The following is a 19650-nucleotide window of genomic DNA, read 5'->3' on the forward strand; positions in this document are numbered from 1 at the left end:
ACAATCACGAAAAAGCCAGCAGATGTCTCCAATATTACGGGGTGTTATATCTATGGGTATACCGTACCAAACAGAACAGAACAGAAACCCCAACCTAGCTCACCAAACGCCGAGCTTTCCCTTATTCCATGTCCGTCACAACGTCGCTCGTCGTGACCGCCATTAGTAAAACAATGCAAAAGTCCAAAAGAAACATACTACAAACAAGGCAACACGACAACGCATCAACCAAACGCCTTGCTCATCTCCTCGCCCTCGACAGGCGTCACCGAAAGCTCAATGAGCTCTCGAGCCAGCTCAGCCGTCGCCAGGTCGATGCCGGCCTCCAAAACCAGCTCCTCTTCAGCAAAGCAAAGCCTGGCGAGCGTAAGTAGGTATCGCTGGGACCCTCCTTGGGAGGCTGACAGCTTAGCTCCCATTTGAACCACATCTGCTGTGCGTGGGTGTGTGACCAGCGTGTGGAGCAACAGGATTGCCCGTGCGATGAATCGGGGCAACAACGATGCAAGCTTCTCTTCCTCACCGTCTTGACCGTCGGGATCATCCGCTTCGGCCTCGTTCGTAAAGCTGTGTATGCTACCTCTCGCCGCCGGATTCTGAACTATTGCTGGCAACCCGCCATCCAAGTCATACAGTCGGTCAATAGCCCAGCACAACACTGTAACAAGACGCGGGATGACAACTTCACTCCTGGCCGCCTGCACCATGCCATACGGACTAGAGGTAAAAATCAACAGCGTTCGCAAAGTCGCGGTCCTCACCTCTAATTCCTTGACGGAACCTTTGGGCGCCCACCTCGGTGACTCATTCAGAAACAACGACACAGCCTTTATCGTCTCCTTGGACACCTGGTCCAAATCCTTTGCTTTGGAGCGGGCGGTGGATGTCGCCAACACTGGGCTTGGGATGGGCCCTATGCTGTCGGGCAAAACCGACGTCCACAGCAACGACAGCATCCCATACCAGTCTCGTTCAGGGTGTTTGACCGACAGCATGCGCAGAACAAACTCGGGCTCGACCGTGCGCCAGAACTGAACGAGGGGTGAGTGCTTCGTTGTCTCTGCGGTCTCCTCGGCCCCAGCCTGGCCACGCGCCGGTGCGGCGCATCCCAGTGCAGTAAGATATAGCAGGGCGAGACACTGGGTAACGTCAATATCAAGACTCAACTGTCGGATTGCAGGGTCGGCGTGGTTGCACAAATCCCCATCAGGGCTGTGGTGCCGCTGGAGGGCAATGAGCTGACAGGTCGTTGTACACACTGGGACCAGAGAAGATGTGATGCGGGGCGCTACCACCACAGCATTCAAATCAAGAGTGTAAAGCACCAACGATGCTAAATAGTAAATCGGTGCGTGGTAGCGCTCAGATAGACAGCGCTGCCACAAGTCAATCACGAGCTCGGCAAAGTCGGCCAGCAACAGAAGCGGCTCCTTGGGGCTGCCCAACCGAGACAGCTTCTGGAAGATAACGGTGGAGAACGTCTGACTGGGATCTGAAGGGAATGTAAACCTGGAGAAGAGATCGAACGTCGGGGGCTGGTCACGGAGTGCACTGTGATCCAGGACCAGCCTTAAGAACTAGAAAGGAATCATGTGTCAGTAAATATTGCAGCAGATGGAAGGCGACCTGGATCAACTTACGTCATACGGAAGAGCGTTGGCAGTCGATATGATGATCGTTGGGGTTATTACTTCACGAGTCGCCCCACGATCTGGTCCAAGTGCGTTCTCATCCACCTCGAGGCCATGTTTCGGGCTAGCAAAGACGTGCCCGCGCTTCCTCTTCCCACCCTTGGAAGGCGTACGCTCGCCAGCAGATGGGATGGTGGGAATTGCATCCCTCCTCCGAGAGCCTTTGGTAGGGCTTGATACGACTTCCATATCGTCGAATCCGTCGGCCTGCCCCCAAAATTTGTGGTTCTTTTTCGGTGTGGATGCGCCGTCCTTCTTTTTGCTCTTTCCTCGTCCTAAGCCCTCTCTAAGATCCTGCTGGGCAAACTGAAGCTCGGTGGTAACATTGCGAGTTGTTGCCCGGAAGTCGTTCAGTTCCCGCTCATGTTTTGCCAATGTCTCCTCGTGTAATTTCCTCAAACGTGCAACCTCGGAATCACGGTCGTTCTGTATCTTGTCGTACTTTGATCGGATGATGAGGGCCTCCCCTCTGGCGTTTGCAAGCTCCGACTGGGCGGCAGCGAGCTGGGACTGGAGCTGAGCAATAATGTCACCTTGCGGCCCTGGCCGAGCCGACTGGCCTGCGTGGGACGGCTGTACCGAGTAGGGCCTTGGGACGGGAGGAACAGGCGGTCGGGCAAATTGGGATTGAGTCGGCGCATGTTGTGGGCGCGGTGGCGGGAGCGGACGGGCAGGCGGGACAGGTCGCAGAGAGGGCGGTGCGTGGTAAGGGATTGGGCGAGAGGATGGCACTTGAGGATATTTGGGAGGCGGGGGATAGACTGGCCGGCCTGTAGGAAGTGGTATATGCTGATTCCACCGTTGGGTGTTGGCGAGATTGGCATTCAGTCGGGCCTGCTGGACGGGAAGCGACTTGGTGGCCCACGAATTGGTCTGCTTGGGTCCACCAGGCTGGGATTGCTGGGCAATCTCCTCAAAGACAACGGTGTCGTCGAGGTCGTCATCTTCGTCGAGACCGTAACTGTCCTGCTGAACATGCTGCTGCTGCAACTGCGGCTGTGGCTGCGGTTGATGGTGCTGGTGCTGGTGTGTAAGAGGTGGTGGACGTTGTGAGACCTGGACCTGGGCCTGGACTTGTGTCAGTTGGATGGCATTCTCCTCGAGCTTCTGGAGGTCGCTTTCGTCGATCTGGTCCAGGAAGTCTTCGTCGGAAAAGTCATCATCCATGGCCGTCGGTTGTTCGGTTCAAGGTTGCGATTGTGCATACCCGTGCCATGCCTCTCGGGCCCGCGCTTAGGTCGAGTCGGATGTTTCTACGGTTGAGGTCAACGTCACTTGCGCCAGACGCGCTTATTAGAGTTGGGCTTGACCTCTGTCAGTCGAGGAACGCGTTGGAGTGATTACCTAATCCACCCCACCGTTGGGAGCCCCCCCACTGTGCCGGCCAAGACGGACTTGACGTAGCACCCCAGTTCCCGGGCAGACCTCGAAATTTCCACTCAAGCAGGACAAACACCAAACCAACAAACCCACTTCAGTCCACCAACGCTGCTCCCGTATGTTGTCGCAAAGCGCCCCTTGTCTTACTGCCTGTGCTGACATCGTCGTCGCGCTCCCCGCAAAGAGCTCCTCGCTTCCTCCCATCTGAGCTGAGGCCACTGTCCTCCTTTGCGCCCTCCTGCCAAATACCGATTCGTCCGATTCCGAACCGCTCGGGGACCTGACGTTGCCTGTCGTTCGGGGCCAAACGCATAGACACCCCATACCTCGCCCATCATGGCCGGAAGGCAGGGCGCGGGAGCCATCGAGCCCCAAGCAGAAAAAAAGACCGAGATGGTGGCCGAACCGGACTCGACATTGTTAACCAAGCCAAACCCCGAAGCGACGAACACTTCCGCCGCTCCGCCGGCGACAGTCTCCGAGTATGAGAAGAAAAAGGCCAACTTCATGGTCAGGACATTTTGGACCTTGGTGATGATTGCCGGTTTCTTTGCTGCTCTGCTCGCCGGTCACATCTACGTCGTCTTGATCATCACCACCATCCAAATCATCTCCTTCAAGGAGGTCATCGCCATCGCCAATATAGGCTCTCGGGCCCGCGACTTGCGCTTCACAAAGTCTTTGAACTGGTACTGGCTCGCGACCACCATGTACTTCCTGTATGGCGAGAGTGTTGTCTACTACTTCAGACACATCATTCTTGTCGACAAGGTCCTGCAGCCTCTGTCTACTCACCACCGCTTCATCAGTTTTTGCATTTACATCTTTGGTAGGTTTAGCAAACTCAGCCGTAACAACAAGGCTGACATGACTCAGGTTTTGTCATCTTCGTCACCTCCTTAAAGCCAGGGAATTTGAGGTTTCAGTTCTCACAGTTCGCCTGGACGCATATGGCGCTGTTCCTCATCAACATCCAGGCCCACTTCATCCTCAACAACATCTTTGAGGGTCTGATTTGGTTCTTCTTACCCGCCGCCCTTGTCATCACCAATGATATCTTTGCCTACATTTGCGGCATCACCTTTGGCCGCACTCAGCTCATCAAACTCTCGCCCAAGAAGACGGTCGAAGGTTTCATTGGCGCTTGGTTTTCGACCATGGTCGTCGGCCTGGGTCTCACCTGGTGCCTGCTCCGCTCCAATTATTTTATTTGCCCTGCAACAAACCTTGCCACGAGCATTCTGCAGGACATTCACTGTGACCCCAACCCCGTCTTCATCCCGCGCACCTATACGACCCCCGAGTTCTTTTTCCTGCCTCCCGGCCATACCGTGAGCATTACGGTGGCGCCCATGTACTTTCACACCTTGGTCTGGGCCACGTTTGCATCGTTGATTGCCCCATTCGGCGGTTTCTTCGCCTCGGGTCTCAAGAGAACCTTCAAGCTCAAGGACTTTGGCGACTCGATCCCCGGTCACGGCGGCATGACGGACCGCATGGACTGCCAGTTCATCATGGGCATGTTTGCCTTCCTCTACTACCAGACCTTTATCGCCGTCCGGGACTACAACCCCGGTGCCGTGCTGGACATGCTGGTCACCGGGTTGGGCGTCGAGGACCAGGCGCACGTTGTGAAGGGCATGTTGCAGATTTGGGCCAGAGATGGTGTCATTTCCCCAACGGTGAGTATCCCTCGGGAAATTCTGTTTGCAAGAGCTTCGTCTAATATCATGTCAACCAGGCTGCGGAGCAAATTTTGAACATCTTGGGTGACAACCTCGCCTCGGTGTCTCATCACCTGACAGAGTAATGCTGTTCCTCCATTGTACTATACGTGCCCCCGATGGGCGCCTGGCGCGGTTTATCGTTTTATTTGAGGATGCATTTTTTTTTGTCATGGAGCTCGAGCGTCCGTTGCGAATGTGATATGATATTCAGGGACGGACGAAGCAGTCCGGTACATGGCAATGGCTGTGGCTACGTTCTGGAAAGGCATCAGCGACAAGTTGCGGACACTTTTTTCAACATTTGTATGGGCAACTAGGTGTGTGGATGTGACAAAGTTCATACAAACGAGGTAGAGGAGGAGCCCTTTTCCCGGTTATAATAGCGACTGTAATCTACACGGAGCGAATTGCATGGGAGGAGTACATGGAAGCATGGCTTTATATTTAGGATGGCCAATTCAACATTTCAGAAACTTTTGATACCATTAGTCAGTGTCTTCGTTGTGAATCTTGTATGTATCAAGCTCGGTCGATGACTAAGCAGCCCGAGCAGCAGTGTCTTTCTTCACATAGCCTCCTTGTCAACATCAACCTTTTGGAGTGAGTGGAACGTTGTCACCAAAAATGCAATGGACAACCCACCAGCAGCCAACATCCTTGGCACCCTCGGAGCGGTAAAACCTCCTTCTTTCCTCTTTCTCTCTCTCTCTTTCTCTCTTTTCATCGCATGCTAACACCATCCCAAGATCTGCTGGTCGATCCAGCTCCTCCCCCAAATAATCATCAACCACCGCCGCCATCACGCCACCGGGCTGCAACCCGCCATGATGATGCTCTGGGCCTGGGCCGGCGTCCCCCTGGGAGTCTACAACATCGTCTCCTCCTTCAACCTCGCCCTGCAGGCCCAACCTCAGATCCTCGCCTTCCTAAGCCTCGTCACCTGGGGGCAGTGTCTCTACTACCAGCATCGCTGGACAGCGATCGAGACCCTGTCCGTGGCGGTGCCGATCGGGATGGTGATGGCGGGTGTGGAGGTCGGGCTGGTGTTCGCGCTGCGGAACAGAAACGGGCAAGACTGGGCGATGACGCTCATGGCGGCGTTGTCTGCCCTGTTGCTTGCGCTGGGCGTGCTGAGGCATTACGTCGATATATGGAAACATCGGACCGTGAGGGGGATTTCCTTCTTGTTTGTGGGGATTGACGCGCTCGGGGATGTCTTCTCGCTGGTGTCGGTCGTTTTCCAGAAAGAGCTGGACGTGTTGGGAATGGTGATTTACGGGACCGAATTGGCTCTCTGGTTGGGAGTTTTTGCTGCTGGCGGGTGGTATGACCTCCTGCCCAAGGTCCGGCAAAGGTGGGGGTCGGGGAGGGAGGGAAAGGGGGGAGAAACGAGGGGGGAGGAGTTGGGACGGGGCCAGGCCGAAAATAACAACACGGGGATAGCAACCGGGCTGGCTACTTTGCACGATGGGGCGTCATCAACATCCGTTTTTCGGACGGCATCAAGGTGATAGAGGGATAGTAGATGGAAAAAACATTGATATCGCTTGCTATATACAGGAGGTACATAAGATACATTACAGATTCATTATTGCTCGTTGACAAACAAGCCCGCCATGCCCATGCCGGTGCCAATGCACATGCTCGTCAGCAGGATCTTCTTGCCGGTCTTTCTGCACTCGCTGAGGCCGGTGACGATTTGTCTCGCACCGGTGGCGCCCAGTGGGTGGCCAAGGGCAATGGCACCGCCACGGGGGTTCATCTTGGCCCAGTCGAGCCCAAGCTTGTCCCGGCAGTAGACAGCCATGCTGGCAAAGGCCTCGTTGATCTCGACGACATCAACATCGTTCAGGGTGATGTTGTGCTGGGCGAGGAGCTTGGGGATGGCCACGGTGGGGCCAATACCCATGATGCGGGGAGCGAGACCGGCGGTGGTGGAACCGACGTATTTGCCCAGGATGGGCTGACCGAGCTTGATGGCGGTGCTGCGCTTCATCAGCAGGATGGCAGCAGCACCATCGGTAACCTGAGAGGCATTGCCACCAGTGGTGCAGCCACCCCATTGAGGGAAGGCAGCGCGGATCTTGCCGAGACCCTCGGCGGTGGTGCCAGGCCGGATACCCTCGTCCTGGGTTAGGGTGACCGTTTTGGAATTGCCGTCCTTGTCCTTGATCTGGGTGGTGATGGGGACGATCTCGTCATCGAAAAGACCGGCCTTTTGCGCCCTCTCGGCTCTCTGGAAACTCTCGGCGGCGTACTTGTCCATCATCTCGCGAGTGACACCAAAGTCAGCGCTGACGTTCTCGGAAGTCCAACCCATGGGCTGCATGCAGTCGACAGCCTCCTGGGAGTGCTTGGTGACCTCCTCGTCAAAGGGCTTCTCGAGCGCATCGCCGCCAGCGGTCATGCTCTCGGCTCCCATGGCGATACCGATTTCGATGGATCCGTTGGAGATGGCGTGGGCAATGTCGGCGACGGCCTTGAGGCCGGAGGAGCAGAAGCGGTTGAGCGAGTAGACGGAGCAGGTGTTGGGGTAGCCCGCGGCGAGGGAGGCGGCGCGCAGCTTGTACGAAGCCTTGCCATCGGAAACCTGTAGACCAGAATAGTGTCAGCGCTCACTGTTTCCAAAGACACTCTGAGGGGACGGACACGGGTGCGCACATTGCCCAGGCAGATATCTTCGACGAGAGCGGGGTCGAGGTTGCTCCGCTGGTTGACCTCCTTCAGGAGAGCGTAGACCATGTACTCGATAGTGGTGTCCTTGAAGCCACCCTTCTTGGCCTTGGCCAGAGGCGTGCGGACGGCGAGGGTGATGACAATGTCGTCGGCATTCTTGGAGGTGCTGCGTATTACGGCGAGTGGTCAGCGGCCAAGTCAAAAGTCAAAGTGGAGGGAGGGGCATGTGAAAGCCCACGGGACAACTCACATTTGGGACAGCCCGTTGCCGGGGGCAAGGTGCTTGAGGATGGAGCCGAGTCTTTCTACCGCCATTGTGAGAGTCTTGAATCCGGTGTGGTTGATCAGGAATTGAGGTCTTCGGGGCAGGAAGGGACAGGAATGTCGTGCATATTATTTATTATATCAATAATCAAGGGCAATGTTGCTGCTGACGGAATTGGTGGCGTGGGGTCACTTTGCCTCGGCATCTTTCGGCGTCTGCGGTTGTTGTCCATCGCAGATGGCCTGGTTCGCGGTTGAAAGCTGGCCCCTGGCGGTGGGGGGGGGGCAACCCGGGGCTCGCGGGGGCAAGGATGGCGTTGGGGTAAAGTGACCCGACCGGCCCATTTGAACCGCTTCCGGGCCACGGCTCAAGAGCTTTTGCGGGGAACCCATTCGCTTCCACAAGGCACCCACCCGCCATCGGCAATTGCTTTGCTTGTTGGGGTCCTCCAAGTCCAAGGACCATCAATTGAAGCCAGCTGAAGGGAAGTCTTTAAGAATACAGAGACTTCTTCTCTCAGCCTTATCCTGCATACTTCATGCCACAGCCCTGTTTCTCAATCTCCACCACTTGAACCTGCACCCGGTGCCTGCCCTGTGCGTTTGAGCTTCAGCGTGTTCGTCTCTGCTGGGCAGTATCTGTGCAGTTGTTCGTGCCTTGCATATCTCTGTGTTCAGGTTCAGATGACAGCCATTGGCAGCTCTGCTCTGACAACTCCCTCTCATCCCATAAATAAGGGCCTTTTGATCAACTGCCATCTCAGTCCTCTCACTAAGAAAGGTGCAATACAGCGGCGCTAGTCCCAACACGGGCTAGCGTCTTATCTTGCCAAATCTAGGCGGCCCTGGGTGCCTGGGCAGCGCCAGCCACGAGCTTTTGCCCCATCAAGCTGAAAGGGTCTGTTTGGTCATGGAGATAACGGGCGCTTTCAGCTGGCCGCATTGTTATGGCCATGCAATTTCTATTGCGGCCATGTCGTCGTCCTGAACATCTCTTCATCATGATTCTTCTTGCAACTCTCGTTCATTCTTGATTCCATTCCCTCCCGTCGGCAGCGTTGGCCATACTTACGCTCTTTTTTTCTTTTTTTTTTTGGTAGCTTCGGAACTACGGAGTAAACGCAAATCTAGATCTCGGACCCCCCTGAGCTGACAACAGTCCCTCTTCGCCTTGGGAACCGACCGACGACGGCCTACAACCGCGTCAACGTCAGCATCCCTTCGGTCTCTGAACAACGAGATCTGATCCGATCAAGTTCTGACTGCCCAGCTTAACCCAACGGTTTCAGTACCAGCGCTCCGTTCCGTCCGGCCCGCGTAACATGTTACACCATGTATCACCCGCCGCTGTTTTAGCAGTGGCAGCCATGATCCTCCCGTCGATCGTCTCCGCCGACGGCCCGCTAGCGTCTGACAAACGAGGTCTCTGCTTCACGCCCAACGACACGACCCGCGCCGACGACGCAGTCTGGCCCCCGGCTCTGTCGTGGTACTACAACTACAAACCTCTCCCCGAGCCCAAATACAAGGACATTCCTCAGTCCGAGTTTGAGTTTGTGCCCATGCTATGGGGTGCCCCGGAGACGAAGGGAGACACCTCGTTTGTCACGACCATCCAAGACCTGATCAAGAGCGGCGTCAACATCACCAACGTCCTCGGCTTCAACGAACCGGATGCCCCGTACTCGTGGGGAGGGAGTTATTTGGATCCTATCACGGCGGCTCAGGTGTGGGTGGACAACATCAAGCCGTTGAGTGATGTGGGAATCCGAGTGGGTCTGCCTGCCTGCACCGCCGGACAGGACGGCTTGCCCTGGCTCAGGACCTTTGTCCGCGAGTGCTCAAAGCTTGTCAGCACGGAAAACAAAAAGGAGAACTGCACGTTTGACTTTGTGACGATTCATTGGTATGGGAGCTTTGAGGGGTTGGCCAGCCATATGGGCCAATATGCTGCTGAGTATGTTTCTTTCGGTTGTGCAGTTTTGGTGGCAAGGCTGACTTTGTCACAGGTTCCCCAACAAGACCATGTGGATCACCGAGTACAATTTCGCCCATCAGAGTCTCGAGGACACGCAGGCCTTCTACAAGATTTCTGCCGAGTACTTTGATCGTTTGGATTTTGTTGAGCGGTATTCCCTGTTCGGCGCCTTTAGGAGCGACGTGTCGAACGTGGGACCCAATGCTGCCATGTTGAGCAACGATGGTAGACTGACGGATATTGGCGCTTGGTACCTGGGCAAGGAATCCACCGGCGTCAAGCCTACTGATGGTCAATCTGTTAGTGCTGCTGTGCGTCAGACCGTGTCCATAGTGAGTGCCTCGCTTATCGGTGCTGCTGCTGGTGCGTGGGGGTTATTTTGATGTGATGTCGACACGGAGACTTTATCTGGGCTTGTAATTTAATGGCTGGATGAGACGATGCGGGGCTGGCGGGTGGAATGTTGTCGGTTCATCGTCGGAAGTTGCCATGACCTCAACTCTTAGGTCTCCGTGAGCAGAGGGCCTCTACTCAGGCCTCTCCTGTCTTGGGGGGGTTGATGTGTCTTGTGTGCTGACCACCGGTATCCTTTCAACTTCTGGCGATCAAGTTGACAATCTTTCCACCCGTTCAACTTCGCGTCGTCCCATCACTATCCCGACATAAATCATGTATATAGTAATTCTTTGTTGTAGACGGGATGACGGGATGACCACCCACTTTGTGCTGTGCTGTGAGGCGAGGTTTTGGATCGGAGACATGTGAGACCCAGCAATCTGGGTTATTGTCTCGCTCTTCTGACACGCATACGCATGACCTGCAGATAGCTTAACGATTTCTTCTTCGGTGGTTCTGGACACTATCGAATTACGTGTGAACATCCCAAGGATTTGGAACTGCATTGGTGGGTTCCGGCGCTCCAGTCATCCCCTGTAAATCACCCCCACTAACCCTGAAGCGGCAGGCTAACAGGGCCAACCCGGAGCAGGCGAGGTCTCCGGCGATGTTGCTCGAAGTGCGGGGGTGAGAGAGGTGCCCGATGGTAGGGTAGGTGGAAAGGAAGGATATTTACCTGGGACCGGCCCCGTTTTCTGCTCTGTCGGCAGATCGACCTTTGGTGTTACCCCTTCTCTCCCATCCTGTCACCGTGATAAATAATTACACAAAAAAATAAAATAAAAAAATGGCCGAGTCCGAGTCCACTCCGGCAGCTGCGCCGCAGGCATCGGCTTCTTCACCGGCTGGTTCCCCACCTCCGACCACCGCTCCTGCCGCTGCCGCTTCCACTCCGGCATCCCCGAGCGCTGCTGAGCAGCCGGCCGCCGATGCCCAAATTGCAGTCGACTCCAACCCCATCTACCATCCCCAACCACTGGAGGACGATGACGACAATGACTCTTCGCTTGGTGATGAGAATGCTCTTTCTACTGCCTCCATCAGCTCCAGCATCCTGCAGTACCGCAAGCTTCACGGCAGGACCTACCACAACTTTGGTGGTGCCGACAAGGTGGAGTACTGGTGAGTCTGAACCACCCTTCTCTGTTTTCTGATCACGTTTCACTGAAAAAACAAACCAGGGCCCCCAATGACGACGCCCAGAATGACCAACTAGACATCAACCACCACCTCCTCAACCTGGCCCTGGACAACAAGCTCTTCTTCGCCCCCCTGTCCAAGCCCACCCGCGTGCTCGATGTCGGCACGGGCACGGGCATGTGGGCCATCGACTTTGCCGATGAGTTCCCCGACTGCGAGGTCACGGGCATCGATCTGTCTCCCATCCAGCCGACCTGGGTGCCGCCCAACTGCAAGTTCGAGCTGGATGACGCCTCCCAGCCCTGGACTTTCCCGGACAACCACTTTGACTACATACACTTCCGGTATATGATTGGGTGCTTCAAGGACTGGCCGGCCGTGTACCGGGAGGCGTACCGGTGTCTGAAGCCGGGCGGCTGGATCGAGCACTTGGACTGCACGGCGGATGTGCTGTCGGATGACGGGTCGCTGCCCAAGGACACGGTGTTTGTGGAGTGGAAGAAGGTGTTCAAGGAGGCGGGGGACAAGATGGGCCAGACGTTTGAGGTGGTGGACAATGACAACTATGTTGGGTGGCTGAAGGAGGCTGGGTTTAAGGATGTGAAGAATACGATTATCAAGACGCCGGTGGGGTCGTGGCCGGCGGATCCAAAGTGGAAGGAGGTTGGGCAGTTCAACCAGTATATGCTCGACGGCGGGATTGAGGGACTGGGGTTGTATATCATCACGAACGTGTTGGGGTGGAAGTATGAGGAGATGCAGGTGTTTATTGCCAAGGTGAGGGCTGGGTTGAGGAACAAGAACTGGCATAGCTACTGCGTTTGGTAAGTTATCCCCCTTCGTCCCGCCGTTGGGCACAGCAGCTGACATGTCTTCTGATTTACAGGGGTGCTGCTTGGGGCCAGAAGCCTTACGACGAGTGAAGGATATGCCTGAAGGGGGGTGTGTAATACTGGCGATGAGGACGCGAGTTTTAGATCATTACGTGCCATTTATTAGAATGCCAACTTTGTTCGCGCCCACGAATCAAGAGTTCCATTCCCCGAACGCCCAACCAACCTCCAAGAGCAGCACTGCAAACTCGTAACCCTTTCTGGCAGAACCCACCTGCAACCAAGTAGAATATTTGTCAGCTCTCACTCCTCAGCCCTCCATGTTCTAGATGCGGGGAAATATTGAAGCCACGAGGGGGGGAAGCAAGGTTGCGAAACATCACTATTGACGTCTTTTCTGATGGTGTGGAGACGATCCGAGGCTCGCTTTCCCTCTTTGACCGTCTTGTTGGTGCAAGGTCGGGCAAACCTGCTGCGGGGAAGCAACATGGAACATTCAGAATGCAACCTCACGCATGCATGGAAGGGGCCCAACTGCATCGTCTGCAGGCATCGGTATTCTCTGAGGGTGGTTCCAGAAAGAAGAATAAGTAGCGCTGGGTGGTACCGCAGGTATTTCAGTTGAGCCTCTTCTCGTCTTGTCTGCCTGCCACCTTCTAGACACTCACTTGGACTGCATCGTCAGTCTGCAACGGTAACATCATGGGCTCAGCTGCTGACTTCCCCAAGATTGACTTTACGGTACGCTCAACCCCCCCCCCCTCTCGTTGCTGACGAAAACTCGTCACTGACAGACAATGATGATTGGCAGTCCAATTTTCAAAACATCATCAACAACGCTCTCTCGTCCACCCCCGAGACCCGTCAGGCTGTCGACCCAAGCACAGAGGAGCTTCTCTATCATGTTCCCCTGTCCAAGCAGGCTGATGTCGACAAGGCCGTCTCCGTTGCCAAAGCTGCCTTTCCCGCGTGGAAGGCGCTGTCCTATGACGAGCGGGCGGGGTATCTCGGTCGGTATGCTGACGCGATTGAGGCTAACGTTTCCGGACTCCAAGAGCTTCTGATGAAGGAGGCTGGCAAGCCTGTTAGCAACGCCGCAGGGGAGCTGCAGTTTGCCATTGCCCATGTGAGGGAGACGGCCAAGCTGAGGATCGAGGATGACTTGATTGAGGATACTGAGGAGGTTGGTTTGGTTTGCATGCTGATTTGCCAAAGGGGTCGCTGACAGCTCACAACAGAGAAGAGCGACCGTCCGGTACCTTCCCATGGGAGTTGGCGTTGGCATCATCCCCTGGAACTACCCCGTCCTTTTGGGCCTGGGCAAGCTTGGTCCCGCCGTCCTCACCGGCAACACCTTTATCTGGAAGCCATCGCCTTTCTCTCCCTACACGGCGCTCAAGCTGGGCGAGATTGCTGCGCAGATATTCCCACCGGGTGTTGTGCAAGTTCTGAGCGGTGATGAGAGCTTGGGACCACTCTTTACTGCTCACCCCGGTGTAGCCAAAATCAGCTTCACGGGTTCGTCTGCGACGGGCAAGAAGGTCATGCAGGCTTGTGCCAGCACGCTCAAGAGGCTGACGTTGGAGTTGGGTGGGAATGACGCGTCGATTATTTATGATGATGTTGATGTGGCCCAGGTGGTTCAGAAGGTATGTTTTGCCTGATGCTCAAGACCAAGCAAGGTACTTAATGAACCTAACACAATAAAAGATCGGACCCATGGCATTCATGCACTCTGGTCAGATCTGCATGGACATCAAGCGCCTTTACGTGCACGAGAAGATCTACGACGAGTTCCTCGCTGCCTTTGTCCAGGTGGTCAAGTCGTTCAAGGTCGGAGGAGGAGGTGATCCCGAGGCGTTCCTGGGCCCGGTCCAAAATCGGATGCAGTTTGAAAAGGTCAAGGACCTGTACTCGGAGATTGGCAAGCAGAAGTGGCAAGTCGCCACCGGTGGTGAGCCTGTCGCCTGCGATGGCAAGAAGGGCTTCTTCCTGCCGCCTACCATCATCGACAACCCGCCGGATGACAGCCGCATCGTGGTGGAGGAGCCTTTTGGGCCCATTATGCCTGTTCTCAAATGGAGCGATGAGGATGAGGTGGTTAGGCGGGCGAACAACACCAACATGGGATTGGGGGCTTCGGTTTGGAGCAATGATATTGAAAAGGCCGAGAGGCTGGCTAGGAGGCTGGAGGCGGGGAGCACTTGGGTGAACAGTCATTTTGAGCTGTCGCCTTATGTTCCCTTTGGTGGGCACAAGTGGAGCGGTGTTGGAATGGATTGGGGCATTGTTGGGTTGAAGGGGTGGTGCAACACTCAGGCGAGCTGGGTGAGGAAGAAGTTTTGAGGGGGAGGGGGGGTGATGTATTCTGTCGAAGGCAACACTTAAGTTCGGTGCATGTTTTTCTACATCATTATGTTGACGGATGAAATGAACTGCGGAGTTGAAGAGAAGTACCTAATCGGTGATTGTAATACCCAAGGCATGGCACCGACCCGGGGCGTCAAACCCAACGTTGTGCTTATTCTGTGTTGATAGAAGAACATGAGATAAGTATGTCGGTCTCATGTTTCGGTCATAGAGAATGAAACGCAAGTGTTGTTGCGCGGCGCAGACACCAGCCCGGCCGCGATCAAGACATAGGTAGGACGGTAGATAAGACGACGGCCAATGGCCATGGCCGGTCTGGCTGCTCGAAACCAGATTGGCCCGCGGGCTTGAAATATGTTCTCTTTTGGCCTGCCTTGCATGCTGTGTACCTAGGTACCTAGTGATCCAACGCTTGAAGTGTGGTTACCAAGGCGTCGTCGGTCAATGAAACCTCAAACGTACCAGACCTGCAAACATTTCACACTCCCGAAATCCCCAAGTCTTATAAGAGAGTCCGAGTCGCCCGTGTATTCACCTTCATTCAATCATTCATCCCCGCTCACAAACAAAACATTACCAACTTCGTCACTTCAAACTCGAGACTTTGGGTCCAACTCCACAAAATGAAGGTAAGGCTCACCGGATGGTGTTCAATGCCTTTGCAGATTGTTCCTGACGCAAATTTGAATTTAGCTTATCACCATTCTCATCCTCTCCGCCACGGCGGTGCTTGCCGCCCCAGCACCTGCTCCTGCCCAGGTCGAAGCCCGAGCCTGCCCGGAGAACCCTGATGACTGCCTTTCGACATTCACATGAACTGCTATTGGCCAGAGGAGATGCGCCTCAAAAGAAAAGTACTCGGGGAATACGGTGGATTTCATGAAGAACAGTCTTGAAGAGTTAATACATTCCTACCCTTGCTGTGCGAGCGAATGCGTGCTCGTGATTGGGCCGCTTATAACTGAGAACCTTGTCGTGGGATATCTCATGTGCTTCCAAAAAAGATGCCAGAATGATGTTTCCCCCATTGGATACCTTATGTAGGAAAGGCTCTTGTTAAAGTCATGGTCATCACTCCTCGCTCCTCAACACCGTGCCATTCACGGTGCAGAGACACATCCGGCTCCGGGGTCCACTTTTCCGGCACTTCCCCTCCCCGGGCCTTGCGAGCCGCTCCCGGCTAAATGCGGAGTGGGGCATCCAACACGGCTGTAGCAGCGGACTGAGAGCACCTGGAGTCTCCCCTCATGTTCAACCTCGACCATAAGAGGCATCCATCGGGCATTCCGGCGAGACGTCGTCAAGCTGCCCAAAGCAAACCAACCAACCAATTACTTCATTGTGATTCACCATGCCCCAAGTACGAAACCCCATCCTCCCCGGGTTCAACCCCGACCCCTCCATCCTCCGGGTGGGCGATGACTACTACATTGCCACTTCCACCTTTGAGTGGTACCCAGGCGTTCAAATCCACCACTCCAAGGACCTCGCCAACTGGGAGCTCGTCACCCGCCCCCTAACCCGCAAGTCCCAGCTCGACATGCGAGGCGACCCGGACAGCTGCGGTATCTGGGCTCCCTGTCTCACCCACGATGGTGAAAAGTTCTGGCTGGTGTACACAGATGTCAAGCGCAAAGATGGGTCCTTCAAGGATACTCACAATTACATTGTTTCCGCCCCGGCTATCGAGGGCCCATGGTCGGATCCGGTCTACACCAACTCTTCTGGGTTTGATCCTTCACTCTTTCACGACCCGGACACCGGCAAGAAGTGGTTTGTGAACATGCTGTGGGATCACCGCCGTCGCCCTCTTCTTTTTGCCGGGATTGCGTTGCAGGAATGGGATCCTGTTTCTGGCAAGCTCGTGGGCCCACGCAAAAACATCTATCAGGGTACCGAGCTCGCTCTGGTCGAGGGCCCTCATCTCTACAAGCGGAATGGATGGTATTACCTCCTGACCGCCGAAGGAGGCACCGGCTACGACCACGCAGTCACCTTTGCCCGTTCCAGGGACATTTGGGGGCCCTATGAAACCCACCCAGACAAGCACATTCTCTCCTCCAAGGACCATCCCCATGCCGCGCTGCAGCGTGCCGGACACGGTGATATTGTCGACACACCCGATGGGAAGACCTATCTCGTTCACCTTACCGGCCGCCCGACCACCCAGAGGAGAAGGTGCGTTCTCGGCCGCGAGACCGCCATCCAGGAATGCTTCTGGAAAGACGATTGGCTCTTTGTCAAGGGTGGGCCTGTCCCCTCCCTCCATGTCGAGCTCCCTGCCGCCCGGGATGAGGATCGGTACTGGGAGACGAAAAAGTACTCGTTCGATGCTGGCGAAGGACTGCACAAAGACTTCCAGTGGCTTCGCACCCCCGAGTCGGAGAGAATCTTCAACCTGGACAACAACAAGCTCAACCTGATTGGCAGGGAGAGCATCGGTTCCTGGTTCGAGCAAGCCCTCGTTGCGAGGAGGCAAGAGCACTTTTCCTACGACGCCGAGACAGTCATTGACTTTTCCCCCACCGACGAGAGAGAATTCGCCGGGCTGACGGCCTACTACTGCCGGTACAACTTTTTCTACCTCATCGTCAGCGCGCACAGTGACGGGCAGAGGGAGTTGCTGATCATGGCTTCCGAGGCGAGCTGGCCGGTGGGGAATCTGGTCTTGCCGCTGTCGAATCCTGACAGTGTGGTTATTCCCAACGAGGGCAAAGTCAGACTCAAGGTTACGGTGAGGGGGAAGGAGCTGCAGTTTTGGTACGCTCTTGAGGGGGAGCAGGAGCTCAAGAAGATCGGCCCGGTGTTTGACGCAAGTATTGTAAGTGATGAGTGTGGTGGGCATCAGGCTCATGGGAGTTTCACGGGGGCTTTTGTGGGGGTGGCTGCCTCGGATTTGAACGGGACAGGGAGGGTGGCCAGTTTTGAGGGGTTTGTGTACACGCCTGTGAAGCATGGTAGTGATCGGTATGAGGTTTAGGGTTACTTACCTAGGATCTTGCCCTGAGATAAGATCAACACGAGAGCGGTTGTGCTCGCCCCCTTCCTGCCAAGCGTGACTATGCATACACAAATTCCCCTAACAGCCAGCATACCTCAGTCTTTGGCGCTTTAGCCCAGTGCAGGAAGAGCTTTTGTACACAGCTTCAGGTGCACTGGTCAAGGGGCAGGTACCAGGATACTTACCATGACCGGTTTTGGCAACGCACCATCCCATTGCTCATTGCCATGCAGCCGAATCGAGTCTTGTCAGAAAAGCATGTATCTCCAAGGCAAAAGTTTCAATATTCAGAACTTGGTAACCTCGTCAAAGAATGGTCAAAGACCTCATAAATAGGCTCTCCAGCCAACACTTCCGCCCCCTTTCTCCCCTCGTGCTCAGCTCATCATCTACCTCCTACACCTACTCAACCTTGACCTTGCCAAAATGCACCTCCTCACGATCCTCTCCCTGGTAACAGCAGCCTCAGCAGCCACCCTATCCCGATGCGAAGGTTGTCGTCTCATGCCCACCGCCAAAGACGTGCTCGAATGCAGCCGGTGCGAAATGGACAACGGCCAATGGCGCGCATGGCCCAGCTTGAACTTGGAACGCTGCTACATCAACGCGAATAGGAATTTGATCTTTCAGCACAAGTGCGTGCTCTCACAGACAGACTCTTCTGAGGTTAATGTTGGACATGATTTGTGTAGCGGTGCATACCCCCTATCCTGCCATGTAGGCAGTGCGAATGCTGCTTTTGACCTTCCCCGTGGCGATGCTTCGATGTGGCTTCCTTGTCCTAGGATTAATGGGCAGTTGCATACGCCGTTGGCTGATTTGTGTGAGTTGATTTGGTTGTCGTTGTTCAGGTCGTTGCTGACTGAGTGTGGTTTACCTAGTTGCTAATGTGAAGGTGGATAATGGGTTTCTTTACTGCCAGGGGGGGGTATCCAAGGTCGAAGTCCAGGCGTTGGTTGAACTAGGTTGGGATGTCTTTTGTCAGAGTTGGTGGAGAGAGAACCAAGTTGTCTTCATGGGTCCCCTTGCTGGAAGATGGCGCAGCACATTCGTTCCTTCACCATCGATCTAGGCATAGCCGACCAAGTTGACGTAAGAACAATTGGCATAATTTTAGTGGATATGAACGCGAGAGGTTTGAGCTTCAGAGGACTCGTTGCTTCCAACCGCGGTGACATTCTCTTGAGTCTAGAATTGTCGGGGATGCGTTAGTCGTCAACATAATTGGAAGTCGGCAGCATTTGGCTCGCGGCAAAGAACTTTGGATGTAATCTCTCAAATCATCTTTTACTCAGCTAACTACTCCATCTTCTTGCCTCAAAGCCATACCTCCATCTCCACCATGCGTCCCCTCATCCTCACCATCTCCCTCCTCTCCCTAGGAACAGCAGCAACAGACACCTTACTCGAATCATGCCGTGACTGTCCCCTCAAGTTAACGAAAAGAACATTCTCGAATGCGGCAGCTGCCAAATGCGAAATGGCAAATGAAACCGCGGTTCAACGCTGAACCCCGGAAAATGCTACATCAATTCATGGGGATTACTCAAATTCCAGAAGGAGTTCATATTTTCCCATGCACCCCCCCTTCCTTTCTCAAATTTCTTGTGCTAACAGAGACACCCTTATTTTTCTGATTGCAGCGGGGAATATCATCTCTCCTGTGATATTTCTAACCACGGGTTCAAAATCACCGCCGCCGTCACCGCCGAAACGTGGCTTCCTTGCCCCGATGACAAGGGCGGTCGGATTGCTTCGAATGTTCTCCTGCTTCAGTCAACTAGCCTTATTGATATTCTCCTCAAAGTCGTGGCTGACAGTGGCTAGATCAACATGTTCATAATGTTATGGGCGTTCTCCATTGCAACAACTTGTAGGATGAGCGTGGCGGAAAATGGGGGCTTCGGTCCGATGTCAGAAAGCTCAGTTGAATAAAGAGTCCCTCGTTGAGATGGACCGATGGTATGTGTGGGCCGCTATAGTTGAAGGTATTGGAAGAGATGTTGGTGTGCACACCAGATGGGCCCTGCTGATACATGTTTAGGTAGTTGAACAGCCTTATCATTGCAGTACATCGAGCTAAGCTTTTCTTGATTGATATATTTCATCAACCGACCATGACACATATTGCCCTCCCACAAATATTTTCCCAGAAAAAGCTGCTAGTTAGCTAAATCATCGGGGCTGTTCCATC

At 54.7% G+C, this 19650-nt stretch overlaps 10 protein-coding genes across 10 annotated transcripts; 8 read left to right on the plus strand and 2 right to left on the minus strand.

The window, feature by feature from the left end:
• Positions 1-7: 7 nt before the first annotated feature.
• QC764_300510 (uncharacterized protein) lies at positions 8-2990 on the minus strand. Its single transcript, XM_062945182.1, has 2 exons — positions 1641-2990; positions 8-1577 (listed from the first exon to the last, which is right to left on the minus strand). Exons 1-2 carry the CDS (start codon positions 2856-2858, stop codon positions 225-227), a joined length of 2571 nt encoding a protein of 856 aa, XP_062801104.1. The 5' UTR covers positions 2859-2990; the 3' UTR covers positions 8-224.
• Positions 2906-3355, plus strand: QC764_0046870 (uncharacterized protein; the record flags this gene model as incomplete). Its single annotated transcript, XM_062940343.1, has 2 exons — positions 2906-3027; positions 3256-3355. The coding sequence occupies 2 exons, from the start codon at positions 2906-2908 to the stop codon at positions 3353-3355; spliced, it is 222 nt and encodes a 73-aa protein (XP_062801105.1).
• Positions 3356-3407: 52 nt separating this feature from the next.
• On the plus strand, positions 3408-4881 carry CDS1 (phosphatidate cytidylyltransferase; the record flags this gene model as incomplete). The annotated part of the gene is made up of 3 exons (XM_062945183.1): positions 3408-3900; positions 3948-4753; positions 4813-4881. 3 exons carry the CDS (start codon positions 3408-3410, stop codon positions 4879-4881), a joined length of 1368 nt encoding a protein of 455 aa, XP_062801106.1.
• A 546-nt stretch (positions 4882-5427) lies between these two features.
• On the plus strand, positions 5428-6309 carry QC764_300530 (uncharacterized protein; the record flags this gene model as incomplete). Its single annotated transcript, XM_062945184.1, has 2 exons — positions 5428-5472; positions 5545-6309. 2 exons carry the CDS (start codon positions 5428-5430, stop codon positions 6307-6309), a joined length of 810 nt encoding a protein of 269 aa, XP_062801107.1.
• Positions 6310-6320: 11 nt separating this feature from the next.
• Positions 6321-8306, minus strand: QC764_300540 (uncharacterized protein). The gene is made up of 3 exons (XM_062945185.1): positions 7725-8306; positions 7448-7640; positions 6321-7388 (listed from the first exon to the last, which is right to left on the minus strand). Exons 1-3 carry the CDS (start codon positions 7787-7789, stop codon positions 6387-6389), a joined length of 1260 nt encoding a protein of 419 aa, XP_062801108.1. The 5' UTR covers positions 7790-8306; the 3' UTR covers positions 6321-6386.
• Positions 8142-10099, plus strand: QC764_300550 (uncharacterized protein; the record flags this gene model as incomplete). The annotated part of the gene is made up of 2 exons (XM_062945186.1): positions 8142-9695; positions 9748-10099. Exons 1-2 carry the CDS (start codon positions 9061-9063, stop codon positions 10097-10099), a joined length of 987 nt encoding a protein of 328 aa, XP_062801109.1. The 5' UTR covers positions 8142-9060.
• An 800-nt stretch (positions 10100-10899) lies between these two features.
• Positions 10900-12175, plus strand: QC764_300560 (uncharacterized protein; the record flags this gene model as incomplete). The annotated part of the gene is made up of 3 exons (XM_062945187.1): positions 10900-11234; positions 11294-12076; positions 12139-12175. 3 exons carry the CDS (start codon positions 10900-10902, stop codon positions 12173-12175), a joined length of 1155 nt encoding a protein of 384 aa, XP_062801110.1.
• A 612-nt stretch (positions 12176-12787) lies between these two features.
• On the plus strand, positions 12788-14606 carry QC764_300570 (uncharacterized protein; the record flags this gene model as incomplete). The annotated part of the gene is made up of 4 exons (XM_062945188.1): positions 12788-12826; positions 12897-13268; positions 13324-13734; positions 13796-14606. The coding sequence occupies 4 exons, from the start codon at positions 12788-12790 to the stop codon at positions 14429-14431; spliced, it is 1458 nt and encodes a 485-aa protein (XP_062801111.1). The 3' UTR covers positions 14432-14606.
• A 275-nt stretch (positions 14607-14881) lies between these two features.
• QC764_0046940 (uncharacterized protein) lies at positions 14882-15271 on the plus strand (the record flags this gene model as incomplete). The annotated part of the gene is made up of 2 exons (XM_062940344.1): positions 14882-15084; positions 15149-15271. The coding sequence occupies exons 1-2, from the start codon at positions 15079-15081 to the stop codon at positions 15269-15271; spliced, it is 129 nt and encodes a 42-aa protein (XP_062801112.1). The 5' UTR covers positions 14882-15078.
• A 535-nt stretch (positions 15272-15806) lies between these two features.
• QC764_300580 (uncharacterized protein) lies at positions 15807-17435 on the plus strand (the record flags this gene model as incomplete). The annotated part of the gene is made up of 1 exon (XM_062945189.1): positions 15807-17435. The coding sequence occupies one exon, from the start codon at positions 15807-15809 to the stop codon at positions 17433-17435; it is 1629 nt and encodes a 542-aa protein (XP_062801113.1).
• Positions 17436-19650: the final 2215 nt, after the last annotated feature.

Source organism: Podospora pseudoanserina, chromosome 3 (genome assembly GCF_035222485.1).
Source record: "Podospora pseudoanserina strain CBS 124.78 chromosome 3, whole genome shotgun sequence".
In the NCBI taxonomy this organism is placed as follows: Eukaryota; Fungi; Ascomycota; class Sordariomycetes; order Sordariales; family Podosporaceae; genus Podospora; species Podospora pseudoanserina.